Below are 25,919 nucleotides of genomic sequence, written 5' to 3'. Positions count from 1 at the left end.
TTGTTACAAATGTTACAAGTAACCAGAACCATACACATCCACTAATAATGACACTTATGGTAGCAGGCATTATTGAACATGAACACAGGTCTCAAAAACAATCTCACAAGCACATGCCCACTGCTAGTGAGTAGCCAGCTAATCTTTATTTTTAAAGTATAGACAACATGGATCTCTTTGCTTGCTAACAAGAGAGAACAGTTGAACTGTAATGAATACACCCTCCTGTCCATCTCCAACTGTTTGAACAACATAGCCTGTTCACTTTGTTTAGATGTTGCCTACCTGGATAAGATGACGCTTATTTCTCAGAAAGAGAACGAATTGCAAATTCCTTAAAACAATGCATATTTTTTATATTCATTGCATGTTTATAAAACACAGACTAAACAGCTAGTGCATAACAGTCTATGGCTGTTGATGATTATAAGTGGTACGTGGCAGCGCAACGCAGCGAGCCACAGAAACGGAGGATTAATTTCCCACAATCGTGTTCATTGATACTCCAGTCTTGGTAGGGTCTGCTCTATTAAAAGAGTTGGGAGTTGAGACATAAAAAGGGGACTGTTACAAAAGGTTAAGATATTTTCTATTACACTAAAATAATATCTCAATGTGTTTCGGTGCCCATATAACCGATTATATGTCTGACCAAACCTCAAACGCAAATAGCGAGTTGAAACTGCTTATTGTCAGAGAGGAAGAAGTGATCTTTCATGTCTTTGTTGTTGTGAGTGGCAGGGGGAAGGTCTTGGAGTCTGTGCGAGTGGCAAGGTACAGTTACACACAGCACAGAAGGAGCAAAGGATACGAGACCAAAAAAGACACCAAATGAAAAAAAAAAAAAATGAAAAAAAACTTGATTCTTGCGATACAGGTCTTTGAAACATGGCGCTAAAACATACATATACGGCCCAATCCTAGGCACAACTACCAGCCTAGTTTTTGTAAATGTGAAAGGACAGTGTTGTGCAGTGGTTGTCCCTTACTTGGCGATCTCTCCCATGAGCTGTCCAGAGGGACCCCAGGAGTCATCGTTGGTGGCCTCTCGCACCTTGGACTCGATCTCAGAGTAGTTCATCACCACATTAGTGCTGCAAGAGACATGAAACATTAGGCTAATATAAGAATGACATCAATATAAAAAAACACACACACACACACTGAAAGACACTGGTGGATATATCATATACAGTTGAAATCAGAAGTTTACATACACCTTAGCAAAATACATTTAAAAGTTTTTCACAGTTCCTGACATTTAATCCTAGTAAAAATTCAATTTTAGGTCAGTTAGGATCACCACTTTATTTTAAGAATGTGAAATGTCAGAATAATAGGAGAGAGAATGATTTATTTCAGCTTTTATATCTGTCATCACATTCCCAGTGGGTCAGAAGTTTACATGTACTAATTTAGTGCATTGGTAGCATTGCCTTTAAATTGTTTAACTTGTGTCAAACTTTTCAGGTAGCCTTCCACAAGCTTCCCGCAATAATTTGGGTGGATTTTGGCCCATTCCTCCTGACAGAGCTGGTGTAACTGGGTCAGGTTTGTAGGCCTCCTTGCTCGCACGCGCTTTTTCAGTTCTGCCCAACATTCTTCTATAGGATTGAGGTCAGGGCTTTGTGATGGCCACTCCAATACCTTGAAATTGTTGTCCTTAAGCCATTTTGCCACAACTTTGGAAGTATGCTTGGGGTCATTGTCCATTTGGAAGACCCATTTGCGACCAAGCTTTAACTTCCTGACTGATTGTCTAGAGATGTGGCTATATTGAAGCAACATCATTTTCCTTCCTCATGACACCATCTATTTTGTGAAGTGCACCAGTCCCTCCTGCAGCGGGGCGGCAGGGTAGCCTAGTGGTTAGAGCGTTGGACTAGTAACCGAAAGGTTGCAAGTTCGAATCCCCAAGCTGACAAGGTACAAATCTGTCGTTCTGCCCCTGAACAGGCAGTTAACCCACTGTTCCTAGGCCGTCATTGAAAATAAGAATTTGTTCTTAACTGACTTGCCTAGTTAAATAAAGGTAAAATAAAAAATTTAAAAAAGCAAAGCACCCCCACAACATGATGCTGCCACCCCTGTGCTTCACAGTTGGGATGGTGTTCTTCGGCTTGCAAGCCTCCCCCTTTTCTTCCAAACATAATGATGGTCATTATGGCCAAACAGTTCTATTTTTGTTTCATCAGACCAGAGGACATTTCTCCCAAAAAAGTACGATCTTTGTCCCTGTGTGCAGTTGCAAACCGTAGTCTGGCTTTTTTTATGGCGGTTTTGGAGCAGAGGCTTCTTCCTTGCTGAGAGGTCTTTCAGGTTATGTCGATATAGGACTCGTTTTTACTGTGGATATAGACACTTTTGTACCCGTTTCCTCCAGCATCTTCACAAGGTCCATTGCTGATGTTCTGGGATTGATTTGCATTTTCGCACCAAAGTACGCTCATCTTTAGGAGACAGAACACGTCTCCTTCCTGAGCAGTATGACGGCTGCGTGGTCCCATGGTGTTTATACTTGCGTACTATTGTTTGTACGGTTGAACGTGGTACCTTTAGGCGTTTGGAAATTGCTCACAAGGATGAACCAGACTTGTGGAGGTCTACACATTTTTTTCTGAGGTCTTAGCTGATTTCTTTAGATTTTCCCATGATGCAAAGAGGCACAGAGTTTGAAGGTAGGCCTTGAAATACAGCCACAGGTACACCTCCAATTGACTCAAATGATGTCAATTCGCTTCTCAGAAGTTTCTAAAGCCATGACATCATTTTCTGGAATATTCCAAGATGTTTAAAGGCACAGTGAACTTAGTGTATGTCTTACCCACTGGAATTGTGTTACAGTGAATTATAAGTTAAATAATCTGCCTTTAAACAATTGTTGGAAAAATGACTTGTGTCATGCACAAAGTAGATGTCCTAACCGACTTGCCAAAACTATAATATGTTAACAAGAAATTTGTGGAGTGGTTGAAAAACTAGTTTAATGACTCCAACATAAGAGTATGTAAACTCCCGACTTGAACTGTACATTGTGGAGCATGATCTGTCATGTCCAGCAAAGGCTTAACTCCTCTGTTCAGACTGGGCCTGTTCTGAGAGCAGCTTGGGAGGGCTCAAGATGTCCATAAAGATCAATGTGACTCAGTGTGGACCATATAGAACAAATCAGCCATTTTCTGTCAGGTCTCAATTCACTCCCATCACCATACCTGCCAAATCACAGAGCAGAGCAGTCAGAGTGCCAGGAAACAGCTGGGCTCGACACAACTATCTCCTCTGAACTGTCAGAAGGAGTGTCAGAGTGGGCCACTCCAGGGTATAAAGACAGCAATTAAATTGACTGATGAGGAAAAAGGGTTCTCAAAATCTATCCTGATTCGAGAAGCAGCTTGACCGGATTATTATGACAACTCAAATAGACACCCATAACCACTCAGGTTAATGAAATATGTACCAAATGACAACAGAACTCATTCATGAACTCTACAAGGCGTCGAAATAATTCTACAGGGATTGGACTGGCGCATGTTGACTCCAATGCTTTCCACAGTTCTATAAAAGTTGGTGAGATGTCCTTTGGACCATTCTTGATACACAGGAAACTGTTGAGTGTGGAAAACGCAGTAGCGTTGCAGTTCTTGATACCCTCAAACCGGTGCATCTGGCACCATACCCCTTTCAAAGGCATTTTAATATTTTGTCTTGCCCATTTACCCTCATTGACAAACGCAATCTGCGTCTCAATTGTCTCTCCTCAAAAATCCTCCTTTAACATGTCTCCTCCCCTTCATCTACAATGTTTGAAGTGGATTTAACAAGTGACATCAATAAAGGATCGTAGCTTTCACCTGGTCAGCCTGTCATGGAAAGAGCAGGTGTTCCTAATGTTTTGTACACCCAAATGACATTCCATCAGCTGATGGAAGATCCGTGAGAGTGATAAAATGTGATGCAATGTTATTTTAGTGACGGAGATCACACCTAGGGACCAGCCGTTCTTACCCGTTGCCACAGTTCAGCCGGGTCAGAAGTGAGAGGGAGTGAGTAGGGGGCCCACCTGATGCAACTAATGGAAGGTGAGGGTGAAGGGAAACAGCACTGAGATGCTCTACATCTTTTTAAAAAACGAGGTAAACATGGTAACGTCCGCTTGCAATGGAGGTGACAACACGTTAGCTGAAACAACAAGGCAGATCAACTATTCAATAATGAAATTATTCACTCGTGGCATTACCTAATTGTATATAGCCACGGGACATTCCCACGTGAAAACTGCAGGATTAAATGGGTATTGTACGCCTAGGCCTATATTTTGTCTATTGCCGTCAGCACCATTTCACCAGGTCAAATTCTGGGTGTATGTTAATGTACTTGGTGAACAAAGGTGATTCCGATTGTGATCCCTGTAGGGACTGTTCAGTCATAGTAAGAAGGGACCAAACATGACTGTGTGGATGATTAGGCTAACCCTGGGGTTCCAAAAAACGTTTGGCCCGCAACCCCCTTTTGATATCAATTTTTGAGGAAAAAGTGACGCATTCAAAAGTCAATGATAACTTTTCCCCCCCAATTGGGGCTATGACAGTCTTATAAACGAGTCTGGCATTACTTCAATCTGAAGGAAGCATGGTTTAAAGTAGAGGTCGACTGACTAATCGGAATGGCCGATTAATTAGGGCCGATTTCAAGTTTTCATAACAATTGGAAATCTGTATTTTTTTAAAGACCTTTGTTTACCCTTTATTTAACTAGGCAAGTCAGTTAAGAACACATTCTTATTTTCAATGACGGCCTAGGAACGGTGGGTTAACTGCCTCGTTCAGGGGCAGAACGACAGATTATTACCTTGTCAGCTAGGGGGATTCAATCTTGCAACCTTACAGTTAACTAGTTCAACGCTCTAACCACCTGATTACATTGTACTCCACTAGGAGCCTGCCTGTTACGCAACTGCAGTAAGAAGCAAAGGTAAGTTGCTAGCTAGCATTAAACCTATCTTATAAAAACAATCAATCATAATCACTAGTTAACTACACATGGTTAATGATATTACTAGTTTATCTAGTGTGTCCTGCGTTGCATATAATCGATGCGGTGCGTATTCGCGAAAAAGGACCGTCTTGCTCCAATGTGTACCTAACCATAAATATCAATGCCTTTCTTAAAATCAATACACAGAATTATATATTTTTAAACTTGCATATTTAGTTAATATTGCCTGCTAAACAACTCTGTGAAGACTATTTCTTCCTAACAAAGACAGCCAACTTCGACAAACGGGGGATGATTGAACAAAAGCGCATTTGCGAAAAAAGCACAATCGTTGCACGACTGTCCCTAACCATAAACATCAATGTCTTTCTTAAAATCAATACACAGAAGTATATATTTTTTAAACCTGCATATTTTGCTAAAAGAAATCCAGGTTAGCAGACAATATTAACCAGGTGAAATTGTGTCACTTCTCTTGCGTTTATTGCATGCAGTGTCAGTGTAAATGCAACAGTTTGGGCCACCTAATTTGCCAGAATTTTACGTAATTATGACATAATATTGAAGGTTGTGCAATGTAACAGGAATATTTAGACTTATGGATGCCACCAGTTAGATAAAATACGTAACGGTTCCGTATTTCACTGAATGAATAAACGTCTTGTTTTCGAGATAATAGTTTCCGGTTTCGACCATATTAAATGACCTATGGCTCGTATTTCTGTGTGTTATTATGTTATAATTAAGTCTATGATTTGATAGAGCAGTCTGACTGAGGCACCAGCAGGCTCGTCAACATTCATTCAAACAGCACTTTTGTACGTTTTGCCAGCAGCTCATCACTGTGCTTCAAGAATTGAGCCGTTTATGACTTCAAGCCTATCAACTCCCGAGATTAGGCTGGTGTAACCGATGTGAAATGGCTAGCTAGTTAGCGGGGTGCGCGCTAATAGCGTTTCAAACGTCACTCACTCAGACTTGGAGTGGTTGTTCCCCTTGCTCTGCAAGGGCCGCGGCTTTTGTGGAGCGATGGGTAACGCTGCTTCGAGGGTGGCTGTTGTCGATGTGTTCCTGTTTTGAGCCCAGGTAGGAGCGAGGAGAGAGACGGAAGCTATACTGTTACACTGGCAATACTAAAGTGCCTATAAGAACATCCAATAGTCAAAGGTATATGAAATATATCGTATAGAGAGAAATAGTCCTATAATTCCTATAATAACTACAACCTAAAACTTCTTACCTGGGAATACTGAAGACTCCTGTTAAAAGGAACCACCAGCTTTCATATGTTCTCATGTTCTGAGCAAGGAACTTGAACGTTAGCTTTTTTACATGGCACATATTGCACTTTTACTTTCTTCTCCAACACTTTGATTTTGCATTATTTAAACCAAATTGAACAGGTTTCATTTTATTTTAGGCTAAATTTATTTTATTGATGTATTATATTAAGTTAAAATAAGTGTTCATTCAGTATTGTTGTAATTGTCATTATTACAAACAAACCCCCAAAATATTATTATTTTATATATTTTATATTTATTTATAACTTATATATATATATATTTTTTTTTAAATCGGCATCGGCTTTTTTTTGGGGTCCTCCAATAATCGGTATCGGCGTTGAAAAATCATAAATCGGCCACCCTCTAGTTTGAAGTGACTGAAATGCATCAGAAAGATTTTGGGAAGAATAGAAGAACATCAGGCAATAATTTTGGATGATCTGTGTAGAAAAGAACATCATCATTGATGAATATGTCCCCCCCCTTCCCCAGTCTGATTTAGTGCCCGGTCTTGTCCACTCTGTTCTAATGAGTCCTGCGCCGTTTGTGGGCATTGTAGAGGTAGACAGAGTTATCTTTCAGTGAAGGGGTCATAATATTTTGTAGCTTAAAAGGATCAAAAAAAGATAAGAGCCTCACCTGTAGAAAGAAAACAAAAGCGCTCTGTTTATTACAACCGTTACTGACTAACCCCGGTTCTATGAACCAAGCACAATTGTATTTATTTTATTTAGGTTTTTCACTACATTATTTTCAAAACCAGGCAACCCGACATGGCGTCCTCGACCCCTAGTTTGGGACACGCTGCGCTAACCCTTCTTCGGTCATCCCTGACCAGGCAGATGTGTGAAAAGGACAGAGGAGTCGAGACTCTGGAGAATCTCAATGCCATTCTGCTCGCATCCTCTCGACTTGCCTCCTACTCAAAACCCATTGGAGGAGAAGGCCAGATGGGAGGGACCTCTGGCTTTCTCATCCAAGGGGTTTTGAGGCGGCAAGGAGTATGCAATTGAGATTCTCCCCATGGCCCAACAGACTCTTCCTTCCCCTGCAGCTGCCAGCACTTTTACTAATCATCCCTACTGTCATTTAGACAGAAAACAGACACTTCCTTCACTCCCACACTCAATAAATTCCAAAGACACACCTGCACAGGGAGGGAGCAGGTTGAGTGGAGAGCCAGGTACGCAGCACCGGAAGCCATTACCACAGATTGGGACATGGATGATGGAAGAGTTACAGGAACAAAAACTTGGTCAGGTCTGAGAGATTGACGTTTGAACACCTGTTCTCACAGGGCAGGAAATGCAGCTCCTTCGACTACTTAGTCTATGCATCCATCTACTGGGGACAAACTAAGCCTACATGTTTCTTTCTGCAACTCGCAGCAAAAGGAAATCTGTGATTAAACCAGCTTTTGGAACGGATCCCTGGATTTGGCAGAGGACTTGGGATGGATCCATTTACTCTGGTTTAGAATAAACTAATTACATCCAAGAGAGTTTATTAAATCCAGAAACGCAGGTTCACAGATTAGGTCAGTTTCACGACACATGCCAAGCTCTCCCACATGTTGCTGATGGCAAAAAAAAGATCACATTTTATGGCTCTAGAGCCCTATCGATAGGAAAAGGAGATTGACTTAATTCCTGACCCTTAATATCAGCCTAGCGAAGAGATCGGACAATCCACAACACTACATGGAAAAGCATATTTACAATTCCCCTCCCTATTCAACCTATTTCACACTCAGTCTATTTGCCTACATTTGTTTGCACACAGTAACCTACCGGGGGTCTAGAGTAGTGGAGGTGACCCTAAAGGAATCTGCATGAGTTTGTTCATATATTATGATGACATTTTGTGAAATTGTTTGTTTTGGACTTCGGTTAGTTCTTTTTGGGCTGTTCGGGCACACAATATATTTTCTGGAGGCAAGCCAAAGTTCAAAGCCAAAGTCTAAGCCGCTTCGTCAGTGATTGGTCAACAATTGGGATTCTTCAATAAAGTCTGTAGTCATTCAACAAGAGATTACCCATTTTCATACACATTTTTTTATTGAAAAGTACTGTACCAAACATCTTAGTTAGATTTAAAATTGCGGGGCTAAGATCTCTTTGGCAAAAACATCAAAGGTAATGACAGATTTCTTTAAATTATCATAGATTAATTCTGACTTTTTAGGAAGTGAATAATGGTTACAGTGTCTCAAAATGGACAATCAGTACTATTGAAGCTTTTTTCAAACATTTTTAAGCGAAGGTCTATCAAGGGAGTATGCGAGCACACTCCTTCGGTTCGGCTATCTGAAGCCTTAAGTGACCACTGGTCTGATTAGGCTAGTCAAAAGATGGCTGCTGGCTGGGTTTAGCCAGGGCTTTGCCACATACGGGTGATCAGATCCTAAGGAGGTCAAGGGTAAAGTGCTCAGTGACAGATGGGAGGAAAATGGAATAGAGCTGGGGAAAGAATGACGAGACGAGAGTGATGAACGAGCCAATTATATCAAGTCTGCATGTAAACATTTCATTGCACTGTACTCAAATGTATATCATAGGTATTTGACGAATAAACAAACTTGAAGCCTGAGATAACGGCCAACCGATCACCCATAGGCTACACAGAGATTCTAGATCAGGGATGTCCAACTTTGAAGGGGTGGGGGCCACACAAAAATCTGAACTCATCATGTGGAGCCGCAGTGGCTCGCGGGTCTGTGTACCGACATCCATACCCACACATGCAGTTAGAGCTGGCCCTAGCCTTTTGTTGCAGAACATTTGAGCTTTTGAGTTCAAAAGCAAGTTTGCTGGAATTCTACATATTTTGCCATAAGGCGGAGAGAAATGTTTGCAGTTTTTAATATATCTGAGAGAAAGATCAATAGGGGCTTCTGGTCAGTAATTCGACCAAGATTACTACAAGTTCATACGGCTGGCTAGACTACTGTAACTTACCAATCTAAAAAAAATGTGTGTGTCAGTGACTGACAAAACTGCTGATGCACAAGCAAATGTTGAACTTTCACCTTGTGTATTCTACTATTCTAACTCTCAACAGCAAGTTGAGACCCTGATGAAGTTAATTTATTTATATATATTTTTTTTTTTGGGGGGGGGGGGGGTTGATTTGCAGGCCTACAAAAAGGGGACTCTGCTCTAGATCAACAAATGGCCACAGCTCAAGCCGGTTTGTTCCAAACAGAACATTGGGTAGAACTGGACATTCAATGAAACGGAATACACATCTTTAGGTGTATGAAGCGTGTGTGCTTCATGGTGGATGGATTAACAAACGCAGAGAGAATTTATACAGTCAGTGTCCGTGCACCAGCATGAGTGACAGAGAGCGAGAGCTTCTCCACAGCAAAGCTGCTCCAAGATGAGGGAAATCCTAGTCCACTGAATAATGAATGACAGCGGTTTATAAAGCAGATGGCCTGAACGGCAAGCGTACCGGCGATGTGCTTACATTTCAAACAGCCTAGAAAACACACACACCGACAGAAGGGCCCGCTGTGTGAAAAATATTCAGCTGAAGATGAGACAAAAGAAGGTGAGCAGTGGCTCTGACTGAAAGGGAGAAGGAAACAGACAGAGCCCAGGCTTCCCTTCCAACCCTCTGCATCCTGGCCCTCTTTGTTCAGTAGGCCCGCCGTTGCCGCGTCTGTTCTGCTCAGGATGTGCCTGCTTATTTACACATGCAGTGGAGAACACAGCCTAGCGGGCCACTGCTGAAAAGCCAAAGCCCTGCACATGAAACAACCTCTAGTTGCTCCAGTCCTCACTCTCCTCTCTCCCTCCTCCTACACTAGAAGATAAACATCACCTGCTGCTTCTGAGGAGCAGTGGTTCTAGAGGTCAGTTTTCAAATGGAGATAGTGGTGAGAGTAATGAAGGGGACACAGGGGACAACAGCAGCGAGGGAGGGAGGGAGGTTGAGAGCGCTCTGCTCACTGACGCTCATTAGAAGCAAGAGGCACTGGACGGACAAGGACATTTGCCAGGGAGAAAAGTCCCTGGGGGATGCAGCCTGCAAGCTCGGTTGATTTGGAGTAGGTCTATTCCTGAAGCTACTTCACACAGAAGTAGCGCTGATCACACTACAGTGTGCTGGGAGGATATAGAATACTGTACTGCTGGGAGTCATGCCTAGGAAGATAATTTACTGATAAAATGTATTTGCAGGTTGGCTGATGGTTCTGAAGTTCTGTTCATTACTGTAACCTAAAAGGATCATTTGCATTTGCTAAAAGGGTGGCTCAGTCATGACATGGTTCAGCCTAGACAGTGAGGCCAGCTAAGGGCAAGCTGAAGAACTTCTGGAACCATATTGCCTCAAAACATGGACGGATCATTTCTTCACGTTTGTCTTCGCAAGAGTTTGCGAGTCCTCAGATCTTATCCGAGCGAGAGTTGTCAAAACTCCCCTCCTCTCTCTCATGTTGTCAGGAGCATGTTTCCTCTGCTCCCTTCAACAGATCACATCTCTCCACATAATAGTGCAATGTTTGACATTTTTCATTCTCCACAGAGTGACGCCTTCTGAGATCTCCCCACACAAAGCCATCAGTCCCGCCATGATATTGATCTTACTGCATTAGATGGGACTTTCTGTCCATTAACTGGCAGAGAAAGTCAAAATAATTAAAAACACAGCCAGGACATGAAGAAGCCGTCATAGGGGACATTGTTAGTCAATGCAATGATATCATCAATATCATGGTTTGTCATACTGAACACAGGACTCATGCCTACACAAAGACAGTTGGAGTGGGCCTTGAAGCAAAGTCATCATTCAAATAATAAATGACTTCTCTAGCGCAATAACAGATGGAATACCTTTGTATTATAACCTACAAGAAAAATAAAAAAAAACAAAACAAAGTTCCTCCCATCAATGTCTCAACTTAAGTCTCAGACCGATATAATTGATCCATTGATCAGCCACAGAGTACTCAGAATGACCTCTAGGTATAGGCTATACGGCCCAATGACCCATCGATTAGCCTAAATGCATATTCTGCAAGACATCTGTGAAAAATATCAGTCCTCAACAGAAATACAATTCAACTGGCCAAACACACTGAAGCGACGTGTGCAGTGCAGTGCAGATTTGTTGCACAAATGAACCTAACCGCAAACATCAATGCCTTTCTTAAAATCAATACAGAAGTATATATTTTTTAAACCTGCATATTAGCAGGTAATATTAACTAGGGAAATTGTCACTTCTCTTGCGTTCAGTGCAAGCAGAGTCAAGGTACTGTATATGCAACAGTTTGGGTCGCCTGGCTCGTTGCGAACGGTGTTTCTTCCTAACAAAGACCGTAATTAATTTGCCTGAATTTTACATAATTATGACATAACATTGAAGGTTGTGCAATGTAAGCAATATTTAAACTTCTGGATGCCACCTGTTCGACAAAATACAGAATGGTTCCGTATTTCACTGAAAGAATAAACGTTTTGTTTTCGAAATTATAGTTTCCGGATTTGACCATAGTAATGACCAAAGGCTCTTATTTCTGTGTGTTTATTATAATTAAGTCTATGATTTGATAGAGCCGTCTGAGCGGTGGTAGGCAGCAGCAGGCTGGTAAGCATTCATTCAAACAGCCCTTTACTGCGTTTGCGAGCAGCTCTTAGCAATGCTTGATGTACAGCGCTGTTTATGACATCAAGCCTATCATCTCCCGAGATTAGGCTGGCAATACTAAAGTGCCTATAAGTCAAAGGTTAATGAAATACAAATGGTCCTATAATTCCTATAATAACTACAACCTAAAAACTTATTTCCTGGGAATATTGAAGACTCATGTTAAAAGGAACCACCAGATTCCATTTGTTGTCATGCAAACAAGGAATTTAAATGTTAGCTTTCTTACATGGCATATATTGCACTTTTACTTTCTTCTCCAACACTTTGTTTTTGCATTATTTATTTGAGGCTAAATAGATTTTTTAAAATGTATTATATTAAGTTAAAATAAGTGTTCATTCAGTATTGTTGTAATTGTCATAATAAATAAATAAAACAAAATCGGCCAATTAAATCGGTATCGGCTTTTTTGGTCCTCCAATAATCCGGCGTTGAAAAATCATAATCGGTCGACCTCTATTGGAGTCATTAAAACTTTTTCAACCACTCCACAAATTTCTTGTTAACAAACTATAGTTTTGGCACCTACTTTGTGCATGACAAGTCATTTTTCTAACAATTGTTTACAGACAGATTATTTCACTTATAATTCACTGTATCACAACTCCAGTGGGTCAGAAGTTTACATACACTAAGTTGACTGTGCCTTTATACAGCTTGGAAAATTCCAGAAAATGATGTCATGGCTTTAGAAGCTTCTGATAAGCTAATTGACATAATTTGAGTCAATAGGAGGTGTACCTGTGGATGTATTTCAAGGCCTACCTTCAAACTCAGTGTCTCTCTGCTTGACATCATGGAAAATCTAAAGAAATCAGCAAAGCCTGGTTCATCCTTGGGAGCAATTTCCAAAAGCCTGAAGGTACCATGTTCATCAGTACAAACAATCGTACGCAAGTATAAACACCATGAAACCACGCAGTCGTCATACCGCTCAGGAGAGACACATTTTGTCTCCTAGAGATGAACGTACTTTGGTGCGAAAAGTGTGGGGGTGCTTTGTTGCAGGAGGGACTGGTGCACTTCACAAAATAGATGGCTGCATGAGGAAGGAAAATGGTGTATATATTGAAGTAACATCTCAAGACATCAGTCAGGAAGTTAAAGCTTGGTCGCAAATGGGTCATCCAAATGGACAATGACCCCAAGCATACTTCCAAAGTTGTGGCAAAATGGCTTAAGGACAACAAAGTCAGGGTATTGGAGTGGCCATAACAAAGCCCTGACCTCAATCCTATAGAAAATTTGTGGGAAGAACTGAAAAAGAGTGTGCGAGCAAGGAGGTCTACAAACCTGACTTATTGTGGGAAGCTTGTGGAAGGCTACCTGAAACATTTTACCCAAGTTAAACAATTTAAAGGCAATGCTACCAAATACTAATTGAGTGCATGTAAACTTCTGACCCACTGGGAATGTGATGAAAGAAATAAAACCTGAAAAAAAATATTCTCTACTATTATTCTGACATTTCACATCCTTAAAATAAAGTGGTGATCCTAACTGACCTAAAACAGGGAATTTTTACTAGGATTAAATGTCAGGAATTTAGAAAAACTGAGTTTAAATGTATTTGGTTAAGGTGTATGTGAACTTCTGACTTCAACTGTATATGAAATACAAATGGTATAGGGAGAAATAGTCGAATCATCATAATTCCTATAATAACTACAACTTCTGAACTGGAAATATTGAAGAACTGGGAATATTGAACCACCAGATTTCATATATGTTCTCATGTTCTGAGCAAGGAACATAAATGTTAGCTTTGTTACATGGCACATATTGCACTTTTACTTTATTCTTCAACACTGTGTTTTTGCATTATTTAAACCAAATTTAACATGTTTCATTATTTATTTGAGGCTAAATTGATTTTATTGATGTATTATATTAAGTTAAAATAAAATGGTTCATTGTTCATTCAAAACTGCACATTTTAGAGTGGCCTCTTATTGTCCCCAGCACAAGGTGCACCTGTGTAACGATCGTGCTGTTTAACCAGCCTCTTGATAGGCCACAACTGACAGGTGTGGCCTATGTCGACAAAAGACAAAATGCTCACTAACAGGGATGTAAAGAAATGTGTGCACAAAATTTGAGCGAAGTAAGCTTTTTTTGTGCGTAGAGAAAATTTGGGGGATCTTTTATTGAGCTCATTAAATATGTGACTAGCACTTTACATGTTAAGTTTAGATTTTTTTTCAGTGTAGTTGACAGTACTGTAATGACCCGGCAAAATCGACTTTCCACTGATATGAACTGTTGTCAATGTCACTGTGATATTTCATTGTGTAATCCCAAAATAATCCAGCAGACGGCCATAGTGAGGCAGGAAGTTAGGTTAGTGTGCCAACACTGTTGGTTCGCAATAAACAATGAGCAATGATAACCTGTTCCTGTTCACTTATTCATAGATGATATACACTAAGTGTACAAAACATTAGGAACACCTTCCTAATATTGAATCGCACATGCCCTTTTGCCCTCAGAACAGTTTCAATTCTTCGGGGCATGGACTCTAAGTTGTTGAAAGAGTTTCACAGGGATGCTGACCCATATGGACTCCAATTGTGTCAAATTGGCTGGATGTCCTTTGAAAGGTGGACCATTCTTGATACTAGAGGTCGACTGATTAATCTGCATTTTTGGAGACTAACAGGCTGACCACCTGTTACGCGAGTGCAGCAAGGAGCCAAGGTAAGTTGCTAGATATACATAAGATAATTTTAATGCTATCTTTATGTATTATTTCTTACACAGTTACCCCAGGAAATCTTAAATCTTATTACATACAGCCGGGAAGAACTATTGGATATAAGAGCAATGTCAACTTACCAACATTACGACCAGGAATACGACTTTTCCCGAAGTGGATCCTGCGTCTGGACCACCACCCAGGACAACGGATCGGATCACAGTAGGCAACCCAAAACAACGGCGCCGCAGAAGGGGCGGTCTTCTGGTCAGGCAGCGTAGACGGGCATATTGCTCACCGCTCCTGAGTATACTACTCACCAATGTTCAGTCTCTTGAGAACAAGGTATGCAAAATTCGAGCAAGGGTTGCCGTCCAGAGAGACATCAGAGATTGTAACATTCTCTGTTTCATGGATCACTTGTGATACGTTATCAGAGTCGGTACAGCCACCCGGTTTCTTCACGCAATCGCGCTGGCAGAAACAAACATCTCTCTGGTAAGAAGAAGGACGGGTGTGTATGCCTTATGATTAACGAGTTTTGGTGTGATCATAACATAAGGGAACTCAAGTCCTTTTGTTCACCTGACCAAGAATTCCTTACAATCAAATGCCAACCGCATTATCTACCAAGAGAATTCTCTTCGATTATAATCAGTATATCCCCCCCAAGCAGACACCTTGATGGCCCTGAAAGAACTTCATTGGACTCTACGTAAACTGGAAACCACAAAAAATCCTGAGGCTGCATTTATTGTAGCTGGGGATTTTAACAAAGCAAATCTGAAATCAAGGCTCCCTAAATTTTATCAGCATATCGAATGCGTGACCCAGGCTGGCAGCATTCTGGATCATTGCTACTATAACTTCCGCGACGCATACAAAGCTCTCCCTCGCCCTCCTTTCGGCAAATCTGACCATGACGCCATTTTGTTGCTCCCAGCCTATAGACAGAAACTAAAAAGCGAAAGGCCCATTCTCTGGTCGTTCAAAGCTGGTCCGAACAATCAGATTCCACACTTCAAGATTGCTTCAATCACATGGACTGGGATATGTTCCGGATAGCCTCAGACAAGAACATTGATGTATACGCTGATTCGGTGAGCGAGTTTATTAGCAAGTGCATCGGTGATGTTGTACCCATGGTGACATTAACCTCTTGCGACGAGCAAACCCGTATCCGGGAGCGTAATCATAGCCTCAAACGCATTAGCATAACGCAACGGACATAAATACCCCTAGAAACTTTTCCTATTCATGAAAATCGCAAATGAAATGAAATAGATATATTCAAACACAAGCTTAGCCTTTTGTAAACAACACTGTCACCTCAGATTTTCAAAATATGCGTTACAGCCAACGCTAGACAAGCATTTGTGTAAGTTTATCATGGCATAATGCTATGCTAGGCTCTGTTGGCAGCAGGCAACATTTTCATGAAAATAAGAAAAGCAACCAAATTAAATAATTTACCTTTGAAGAACTTCAGATGCTTTCACCCAGGAGACTCCCAGTTAGATAGCAAATGTTCCTTTTTCCCAAAAATATTATTTTTTGTAGGCGAAATAGCTCCCGTTTCTTCATTATGCATGGCTGAGAAATCGACCGGAAAATGCTACAACTATAACGCCAAACTTTTTTCAAAATTTGCTCCATAATATCGACAGAAACACGGCAAACGTTGTTTAGGATCCATCCTCAAGGTGTTTTTAACATATATATTCGATAATATATTCATCGAGGCAATTGGTTTCTCCTAAGAAGCGATTGGAAAAATGGCTACCTCAGTATTTTACGCAAGGTTTTCTGCGGGAGACACCATGTGACCACATGCTATATATGGTCCCTTACAGCCATTCTTCAATGGAAATGCCTAAAAAGACGTCACAATGCTGTAGACACCTTGGGGAATACGTGGAAAACGTAAGCTCATAGGTAGCTCAATCACAGCCATATAAGGAGTCATTGGCATGAGGCGGTTTCAAAAAATGCGGCACTTCCTGGTTGGATTTTTATCTGGGTTTCGCCTGTAACATCAGTTCTGTGGCACTCACAGACAATATATTTGCAGTTTTGGAAACGTCAGTGTCTTCTTTCCAAAGCTGTCAATTATATGCATAGTCGAGCATCTTTGTGACAAAATATCTTGTTTAAAACGGGAACGTTTTTCATCCAAAAATTAAAATAACGCCCCCTAAATCCAAGAGGTTAAAACCATCCCCAACCCGAAACCGTGGATTGATGGCAGCATTTGCGCAAAACCCACTGCTTTTAATCATGGCAAGGCAACCTGAAACATGACTGAATACAAAGAGTGTAGCTATTCCCTCCGCAAGGCAATCAAACAAGCTAAGCGTCAGTATAGAGACAAAGTAGACTCGCAATTCAACGGCTCAGACACGAGACGTATGTGGCAGGGTCTACAGTCAATCACTGATTACAAAAAGGAAACCGGTGTCCGCTCTCTCTCCGAGAGAGAGAAAGAAAGAGAGGAAGAGAGAATTAGAGAGAGCACACTTAAATTCACACAGGACACCGAATAGGACAGGAGAAGTACTCCAGATATAACAAACTGACCCTAGCCCCCCGACACATAAACTACTGCAGCATAAATACTGGAGGCTGAGACAGGAGGGGTCAGGAGACACTGTGGCCCCATCCGAGGACACCCCCGGACAGGGCCAAACAGGAAGGATATAACCCCACCCACTTTGCCAAAGCACAGCCCCCACACCACTAGAGGGATATCTTCAACCACCAACTTACCATCCTGAGACAAGGCTGAGTATAGCCCACAAAGATCTCCGCCACGGCACAACCCAGACAGGATGATCACATCAGTGACTCAACCCACTCAGTTGATGCACCCCTCCCAGGGACGGTATGAGAGAGCCCCAGTAAGCCAGTGACTCAGCCCCTGTAATAGGGTTAGAGGCAGAGAATCCCAGTGGAAAGAGGGGAACCGGCCAGGCAGAGACAGCAAGGGCGGTTCGTTGCTCCAGAGCCTTTCCGTTCACCTTCCCATTCCTGGGCCAGACTACACTCAATCATATGACCCACTGAAGAGATGAGTCTTCAGTAAAGACTTAAAGGTTGAGACCGAGTTTGCGTCTCTGACATGGGTAGGCAGACCGTTCCATAAAAATGGAGCTCTATAGGAGAAAGCCCTGCCTCCAGCTGTTTGTTTAGAAATTCTAGGGACAATTAGGAGGCCTGCGTCTTGTGACCGTAGCGTACATGTAGGCATGTACGGCAGGACCATATCAGAGAGATGGGTAGGAGCAAGCCCATGTAATGCTTTGTAGGTTAGCAGTGAAACCTTGAAATCAGCCCTTGCTTTGACAGGAAGCCAGTGTAGGGAGGCTAGCACTGGAGTAATATGATCAAATTTTTTGGTTCTAGTCAGGATTCTAGCAGCCGTATTTAGTGCTTTATCCGGGTAGCCGGAAAGTAGAGCATTGCAGTAGTCTAACCTAGAAGTGACAAAAGCATGGATTAATTTTTCTGCATCATTTTTGGACAGAAAGTTTCTGATTCACCATTTCTGACTAGTCAAGGATCATATCACCTCCACCCTACCCGACACCCTAGACCCACTCAAATTTGCTTACCGCCCCAATAGGTCCACAGACAACGCAATCACACTGCCCTAACCCATCTGGACAAGAGGAATACCCATGTAAGAATGCTGTTCATCGATTACAAGTTGCTGCTGCCAACATACTGACTCTCTAGCCACTTTAACAATTAAAAATTGGATGTAATAAATGCATCACTAGTAACTTTAAACAATGCCACTTTATATAATGTTTACATACCCTACATTACTCAGCTCATATGTATATACTGTACTCTATACCATCTACTGCATCTTGCCTCTGCCATCTCTCATCCATATATGTGTACATATTCTTATTCGTTCCTTCACACTTGTGTGTATAAGGTAGTTGTGAAATTGTTAGATTACTTGTTAGATATTACTGCACGGTCGGAACTAGAACCACAAGCATTTTGCTACACTCATATTAACATCTGCTAACCATGTATATGTGACCAATAAAATTGTATTTGATTATAAAAACCACAACCTAAAACTTCTCAACTGTTTTGCATCAGTTTTGCATCAGAATATGCCATTCATATCCTTCACCTCTTTCTACTGCTCATCAGCATTCTCATTTCATGCATTCTTTATGACTAAAGTGTATGCATGATTTGAAACTACTCTGCATGCAAATAAACTTTTTGATTCAAATCAAAACACAGCAGATTATAAATAGGCTATTTTCAATAGGTCCTGAATGGCTAGACCAGTGATGGTATTTAAGTCCCTCCCTATATTAAGCCTAACTTAAAAGCATGAGAAAGGTAATGCTGCAGAAAGTGGTTGTATGCAGGGTTGATACAAGAACTGCCATGATTCATGACTTTATGCTGGCATAGGGAGAGAAGTGCTAGAAACACACCACTTGGTTTCAAAACTGTATTAAGGAATACCTAGGATAGGATAAAGTAATCCTTCTCACCCCCCCTCCCCCTTAAAAGACCTAGATGCACTATTGTAAAGTGGCTGTTCCACTGGATGTCATAAGGTGAAAGCACCAATTTGTAAGTCGCTCTGGATAAGAGCGTCTGCTAAATGACTTAAATGTAAAATGTAAATGTATTAGTCAAATGACCACAGTGACTGCACATTTCAACCCAGAGGTCAAATACGCTCTTTCCTATGAGAAGTAGGCTATGCCTCAGGACAAAATGTCTTTCTATTTTATACTTTGTGGTTACTTAGCTACCCTTACAACATCTTGCACAACCTTGAAGCACTAAGCTGCAGGGCTTGCAATGCAAGATATTTTTGCCACAGAGGCTTTTCTCATGATCATAGCTAGCTGTGTTGACATAAACGGTTGCACAAAGCAATTTGAACTTCTCCAATACTGAAGCAGGAATGATTAAATAAGTGTTGCCAGGGTATACAAACTTCAAACCCCTCTAGCGATTAATTGAAATAATGTCTGGTAAGCACCATGCAGTACAAAATGTCCATAGCCGACATATGAGCTCATGTGCAACACACTAATTTTGATTTCTGTTCTCCGAGCATCAGGATATTATGCTGGCAGCACATTTCAAAATAAGAGTGCCCCTGCAAAGACAAGCTAAATGTTGGGATTATCGATTTTCTTAGCACTAGTGCAGTACAACTGTTTTTCATAGCATTAGAACTAGGCTTGGGCGGTATACCGGGGTACTTGGAAAAAGCCAGGGGATGGTTTTTCAATAACGTCAAAACTATTTGAAGTTTTTCAATAAATGTGAATATTTGTAGCCAATTTAAGTTAAATACCTGCAGTCAACTTGTGCAATATGTTAGGAGATAAAAGCAGATTGCGTTCTTCATTTCACCTGTCACAATATGAAGCTTAGTTCCCCAGAAAAGTTGAGCGAGTTACATGTTTGTTTGTAAATAGCACAACAGGAGAAAGCAGGAGCTGGTGATTCCAGCTTTGTATTTGGTTTAACTTGCTAGGTATCTATGTAAGTGACTGAATTAATAAGGAGACTGGGCATCATATAGTGTTAGCTTTCTGTCGTGTTTGAGAAGTCAAAGCGGTTTGGATGAGTTCTTGATTTCCGTGCAATTATTTTTTCTCCTCTCCATTCTTGCCCGGCTGCTCCTCCCTGTCTTTGCAAATAGTTTATTTTCGTTTGCGCTCGTTAGCATATTTAGCTAGCAGCTTCTATTGAAATTTGCTAATACTTTGTGCAAATTCTATCTGATAAGACACGCAATTAGCTTTTTTGTTGTTGCATTTTTAGCACCCTCATGTGTACTAAGACGGTAATACTGAAAATCCCCCGATGAGAAGGACAGTATGCCAATATGAAATCTGTATACCCCCAACCAAAATTGCAACTACCTAAAAAAAATGTTTTTTTAATCATTTGACGCATTTTATTTTGAACATTGTATTATTTATAGTAGCATTTCTTTTGAAAGTTTACATAGATACTGATATGTTGAAAGCTAGCTTCATGTGTATGTTATATTTAAAGAAATATTTGTTTTTTAAAATACAGTTATGTTATTGGAATTACTCAATAGTCTGCTAAATTTAAATGGTCTCTTGTTTTTTATTTAACTTGTGATGGGCAACAGGTTTAATACTGAGTGCTGATGACTCCTTACTCCACCCACACTATTCACTGCGATACAATACACTGTATGGGGGATACTTACTAGTTGTAGAGAAGTTGTCGGGTGGAAAATACGCAATAGGGTCTTTACTAACCAAATATGGTTAGATTTGGAGGGGGACTGGCTTACATATCCAGCAGCACTTCGTTCTCCACTCTATAGCCCTCAATGCAATACACTGTACATGGGATACAGTGCCTTGAAAAAATATTTGTTCTGAGTGATTAACTGAAAATTATATTATTTTGTGTTTTTTAAACAACTAATTGACCAACGTCGGTTCAATTATTTGAATTCCATTTAGTTAATTTTTTTCTGTGAGATCGATGCTCAGTTTCTGTTGAGATCAAGCCCGAATTGTGCGATGTAGTAGGGAGTTGTAGTTTCCAACAGGCCAATATTCTACACAGTTTTGCACAGAAAATGTGGTAATTAACTACAATGATCATAATCCCATTGAGCGCCTGCTTACTTGTCCGGTCTCAGTCTGTGTGGAGCAGACGCAGAGACCTTGTTGACGGAACCGAAGAGAGAACTCGCAAGAGGGATTGAAAGCAGTTGCTTTGCAGGGCTTTCTCTACCTGAAAACACATGATCTAAGTGACTTATAGTTGGTATTCAGCAGTCATAAAAGTATGCCTTATTTACTTTTAAAAAATGACAAAATAGTGATTTGTCAGACATCAGCTCTATAGAGACGAGATGTTGACTTGGAATGAAATAATAAAGTCATCAAATAAAAACAAATGTAATATACACAACTGAAATATTTGATTAAAGTAATGTGAATAAATGATGGTTAATAGGTGATAAACAGTAATGGGCAGTCACTACCATCACGGGACTTTTATTAACTGTTTTATTCTGTGTTACAGCATTCAACCCAAATATTCGAAAACCAAAATGAATGTATTTTTTATAATCAACCCGAAACCTAGCGAACCTCAAAAAGCACTAATCGTTCAGCACTACTAGCAAGTTAGTTATACCTAGGTAGCTTACAAGGTTAGTTAACTTTTCTCATAACTAGTCTCATTGTGTCTTGCTACTTAGTCCCTCATGCTAGCCTTTACCGCCAAATATCACTTCAGAAACAACATTACAAATATTAATATGGTCAGCATTGTAGACCATTTCTCCCATCTTGCTGCAGCTTTAGCTAATCTCCAAATAACAGAGAAATGCTGTGAAAACCAGCATGCTGCAAACATTCTAAAATGTTTTGTCACCAGTGCTTCTTTTGTCCTCATGCACTGTAGCTCCTATGACACTAATCTGGTGAGCACCTTTGCAGGGCATTTGATTGGTTTGACGTGTTGCAAGGCGTCAGTGATTTCACCAGGTTCCAACCCGTCTTTAGCGGATTTCTGCCATGGAACTTTCTCAGGCCTCTGTTTATGGGAAACCTGGTTTGCAACGAAGCTAGGTCTCTACTAACCAAATATCTGTAATTTTGGAGGGGGACCTGTGTGTCGTACATATCCAGAAACACAGCTTTAAATGACCTGGTACTATCCATGGTCCTGAAATCTACACACACACAAAATATTTAAAAAATAGCATGATAGTCGACCCTTTAAAAAAAATCTAAACGAAAATCTAATATATATTGAAAGAAATTCATTAGGCCCTAAGCTAGGGAATTCACATTACTGGGCAGGGGTTCAACCATGGGTAGGCCTGGCTCCCCAGTGGGTGGGCCTATGCCCTCCTCACTGGGGAGCCGGGCCCAGCCACGGGGAGCCGGGCCCAGCCACGGGGGAGCCGGGCCCAGCCACGGGGGAGCCGGGCCCAGCCACGGGGGAGCCGGGCCCAGCCACGGGGGAGCCAGGCCCAGCCACTCAGAATTTAGTTTTTCCCACACAAAATAGCTTTATTACAGACAGAAATACTCCTCAGCACCCCTCAAAAACCTGTTTTGCATCTCCAACTGATATTCAACACAGGTAGAAAAGTTCTCTCTACAAGCCAATATGTATCCCATGTACAACCTATTACAGTGCATTGGGGGCTATGGAAGGGGCAGAGTGAAAAGCCACTAGCAGGCCATGCAACACAAAAATTAACCATATTTGGTTTGTGGAGACCCTACTGAGTATTTCATGCCCCACTTTAGCTAAAACAGGTAGAATAGTTAGTTCTCTCAACAGCCCAATAATCTCAACATACCAGTGTCAACATACCTTTTTCATTAGTATGGTGTGAAAAAAATGTTTGTAAAACCAATGCTTTTTTATTTGTTTTCATAAATTACTTCCTGTATTTTCTTGTTGGCACAATAAAAGTGACCATTGATTCAAATGCAATACCTTTTGCAACGCTGGCTTTTATTTAAGGTTTCCTCATTACCATTTGAAGGTGACATCGTTTGTGTTGCTGGTGGAATACTAGTCTAATTTAGCTCATGTTAACTAGCTATAGAGAAAATGCCCCCCAGTGAGACGTTAGCTAAGAGATTATGTTGGTGCTGTGTTGCATTCCTCGTGGTTCAGGTGCACTTTCAGTCAAAGTGTTTGATGAGAGGCATGAGGACCCCGTTTACCCTATTCGGCATACAGCTCTTAGGCTCTGCTGCAAAGTCCTCCTGAAGCTAACCGGCAGCTGGCTACAATACAGTAGGTTAGTGCACAGACAAATACATGTTAGTTAACTATCTAAGCCAGCAGCAGCTAACTAGCTACCTAACTAGTTAACTAACTAGCCAGTAATTGTGGTCGTATAAAACGTTTTAACTATAAAAACAATAGAATGGTCATGAAGTTCAACTTCCATAGTAGGTAATGTTATGGACACAATGAAACGAAAAGGTCTCGACTGTCATTGAGGCTAGCTTAGCTATGCTACCTAATTAGCTCATGTTACGCTAAATTTGCCCGTTTTGTAAGATTTCTAACTAGCTAATGTTAGGTGGTAGTGAGCGAGGGCCTTGCATTATAATTTAGTAATTGAGTAAGAAATCATCTAGCAATGTAAAACAAATATTGTTAGCAGGAAATGGATGATAGTGGACATCAAAGGGACCTATTCAGAGACACGGGATGAGACTAACTAACGCGTTAGCATTAACCATACATCATCAGCTAACGTTACTTTCCTGAGTTAGCAGCCTGGAAGAGGGGGATGGGGATGCTACTTTGCATGTATGCTTAGAATGGACATTAGCAAAAAGATCAGAGGAGAATACATGATGTAATGTTATTTCATGTTGTACACAAGGCTGAAACAGTAACGTTACCCATAATGAGCCATCAGCTGAGAAAACAGCGTGACGTCACGAGATCAGTGATTCCCTTGTCCTTAACATAAACGGGCCTTGCAACAAAACGTCAACACGATAACTGCAAGAATACTCACGCTTTATCCACCAGTTCTCGGACTTTCCACATATTTAGCATGTAGACTCTCGACCAAGGGCTCGCCGCCTCAATAATGCACCGTCCAGTCTGTTTACAACCACAGATGGACTTGGATTTGTGTCACCGACAACAGAATTCCGAGTCCTTTCAGCTAGCCAGCTCCGTTAGCGGCAAACGGGCCGCGCAAATTACTACTGTCGGGAGCGCGGCGAGCTTGTTCTTCTTCTATGATATAATGGCGGTCCGCAAACAAACGTTAGAGGTGCATGCCGCCACCTCCTGTGTTGGAGTGTATGGTCAATCACGTTTTACAACATTTAAAAAAAAAAGAGCCATACTAACTTTGAACAGAAGTTTAAAGCTATTTTGGCTAACTGGTCAACGATTTCATTCCCTTCCACACCCGAACGTGCTGGGACCCAGCAGAATCTCACTTCTACACCCAGTCTCTGAAATCTTTATAACAACATTAATACCTCCAATAGTAAGTCCCTGCTATTAGATTTACCAGATGAAAAGCTATTCATTACAGACAGAGAATCTGAGCATACTATAATTCTAACAGGTTGTATGTCCTCCACCCAATGGAGGGCAACTACTATCCCCAACAGTTCAAATGAGTATACTGAGTATAGCTGTTATATAGCTGTTATACTGAGTATAGCTGTTAGTCTTCTACATATCTGTACATACAATTCAGGAACATAAAAGCCTGCTCCTGTGCACCCACTATCTGTGTTCTTGGATCCATCTGTGAAAAGCGGTAAAAAAAACAACCAGTTTCCCTATATCACTGACTTCTGACCAATCTTTCCTTTTCTCTGCCAAGGTTAGATAAACAACAGGATCTGTGAGTAACCATGGAGGAACCTCCCTTATCCCCACAGAAGGGCCAACCTCCAACTCCCTCAAACCACTCTCATAAGCAAGCTTTCCTACTGTCCAACCAAAACCACTATATTACCAGTATATTCCCAACAGTCATCTAGAACAGTAGCAGTGGAATGCTCATCCTCACATCCTTTCAGCCTAACCCAATAAGCTAATGATATTTTTTTTACACCGTATATCCAAAGGCATCTCACCTGCTTCCACTAGTAAGGCACATATAGATGTTGATTTAAATTCACCAATACATATCCTTAAAGATATATACTGGATTCTGTCCAGCCTCTGAAGCCAAGTCTTCGCCGCTGTTCCATAAACTATACACCCGTAATCAATTGTCGTCCTGATCAGAGCTCTATAAATATCCATCAACGATGGTCAGTCAGCAGCAGATTCATAACCAGAGACCGAGCGCATAAGATGCACCACATTCTTATTCTTTGTTTCAACATGTCTGACATGATCTTTCCATGTATATTGCTCATTGAGCCATAGACCCAAATATTTGTACTTAGAAAGTCTCCCCATAGGCTGTCCATACAGAAACAACTGTATATCATCAGCAATTATTATCAAGAACATACAGCAAGACATCACCACCATCTTTGAACATCCACTATAGCTTTTTGAATAAATTCGATCACAAGAGACATTCCTTCCCCTCTTCAAAATAGCTCAATGATCGGCATATGGGGAAGCCCCAATACCCCTACCTACATTCGAAAAACACATTGTTAATCCTAATGTTAAACAAAATAGGACTGATAACACTGCCTTGAGGAATACCATTGTCAACTCCATTGGCATCAGATAAAATGGATCCTATGTTAACTCGAAAG

At 41.1% G+C, this 25,919-nt stretch overlaps 1 protein-coding gene across 3 annotated transcripts in view; it reads right to left on the bottom strand.

Annotated features, from left to right (window-relative positions):
• LOC115105235 (clathrin interactor 1) overlaps positions 1-24,402 on the bottom strand; it is a 37,062-nt gene extending 12,660 nt beyond the window's left edge. For all 3 annotated transcript variants that reach the window (XM_029626999.2, XM_029627000.2, XM_029627001.2), the window contains exons 1-2: positions 24,191-24,402; positions 990-1,094 (exon numbers count right to left, since the gene is read on the bottom strand). In XM_029626999.2, the coding sequence (XP_029482859.1) occupies positions 990-1,094; positions 24,191-24,231 (146 nt within the window). In that variant the 5' untranslated portion in view covers positions 24,232-24,402. The remainder of the gene's footprint in view (positions 1-989; positions 1,095-24,190) is intronic.
• Positions 24,403-25,919: the final 1,517 nt, after the last annotated feature.

The sequence above is a fragment of the Oncorhynchus nerka genome, linkage group LG22 (assembly GCF_034236695.1).
Source record: "Oncorhynchus nerka isolate Pitt River linkage group LG22, Oner_Uvic_2.0, whole genome shotgun sequence".
Lineage (NCBI taxonomy): Eukaryota > Metazoa > Chordata > Actinopteri > Salmoniformes > Salmonidae > Oncorhynchus > Oncorhynchus nerka.
Note: the sequence above shows the minus strand (reverse complement) of the source record. Positions and strands in the feature narration are given on the sequence as shown.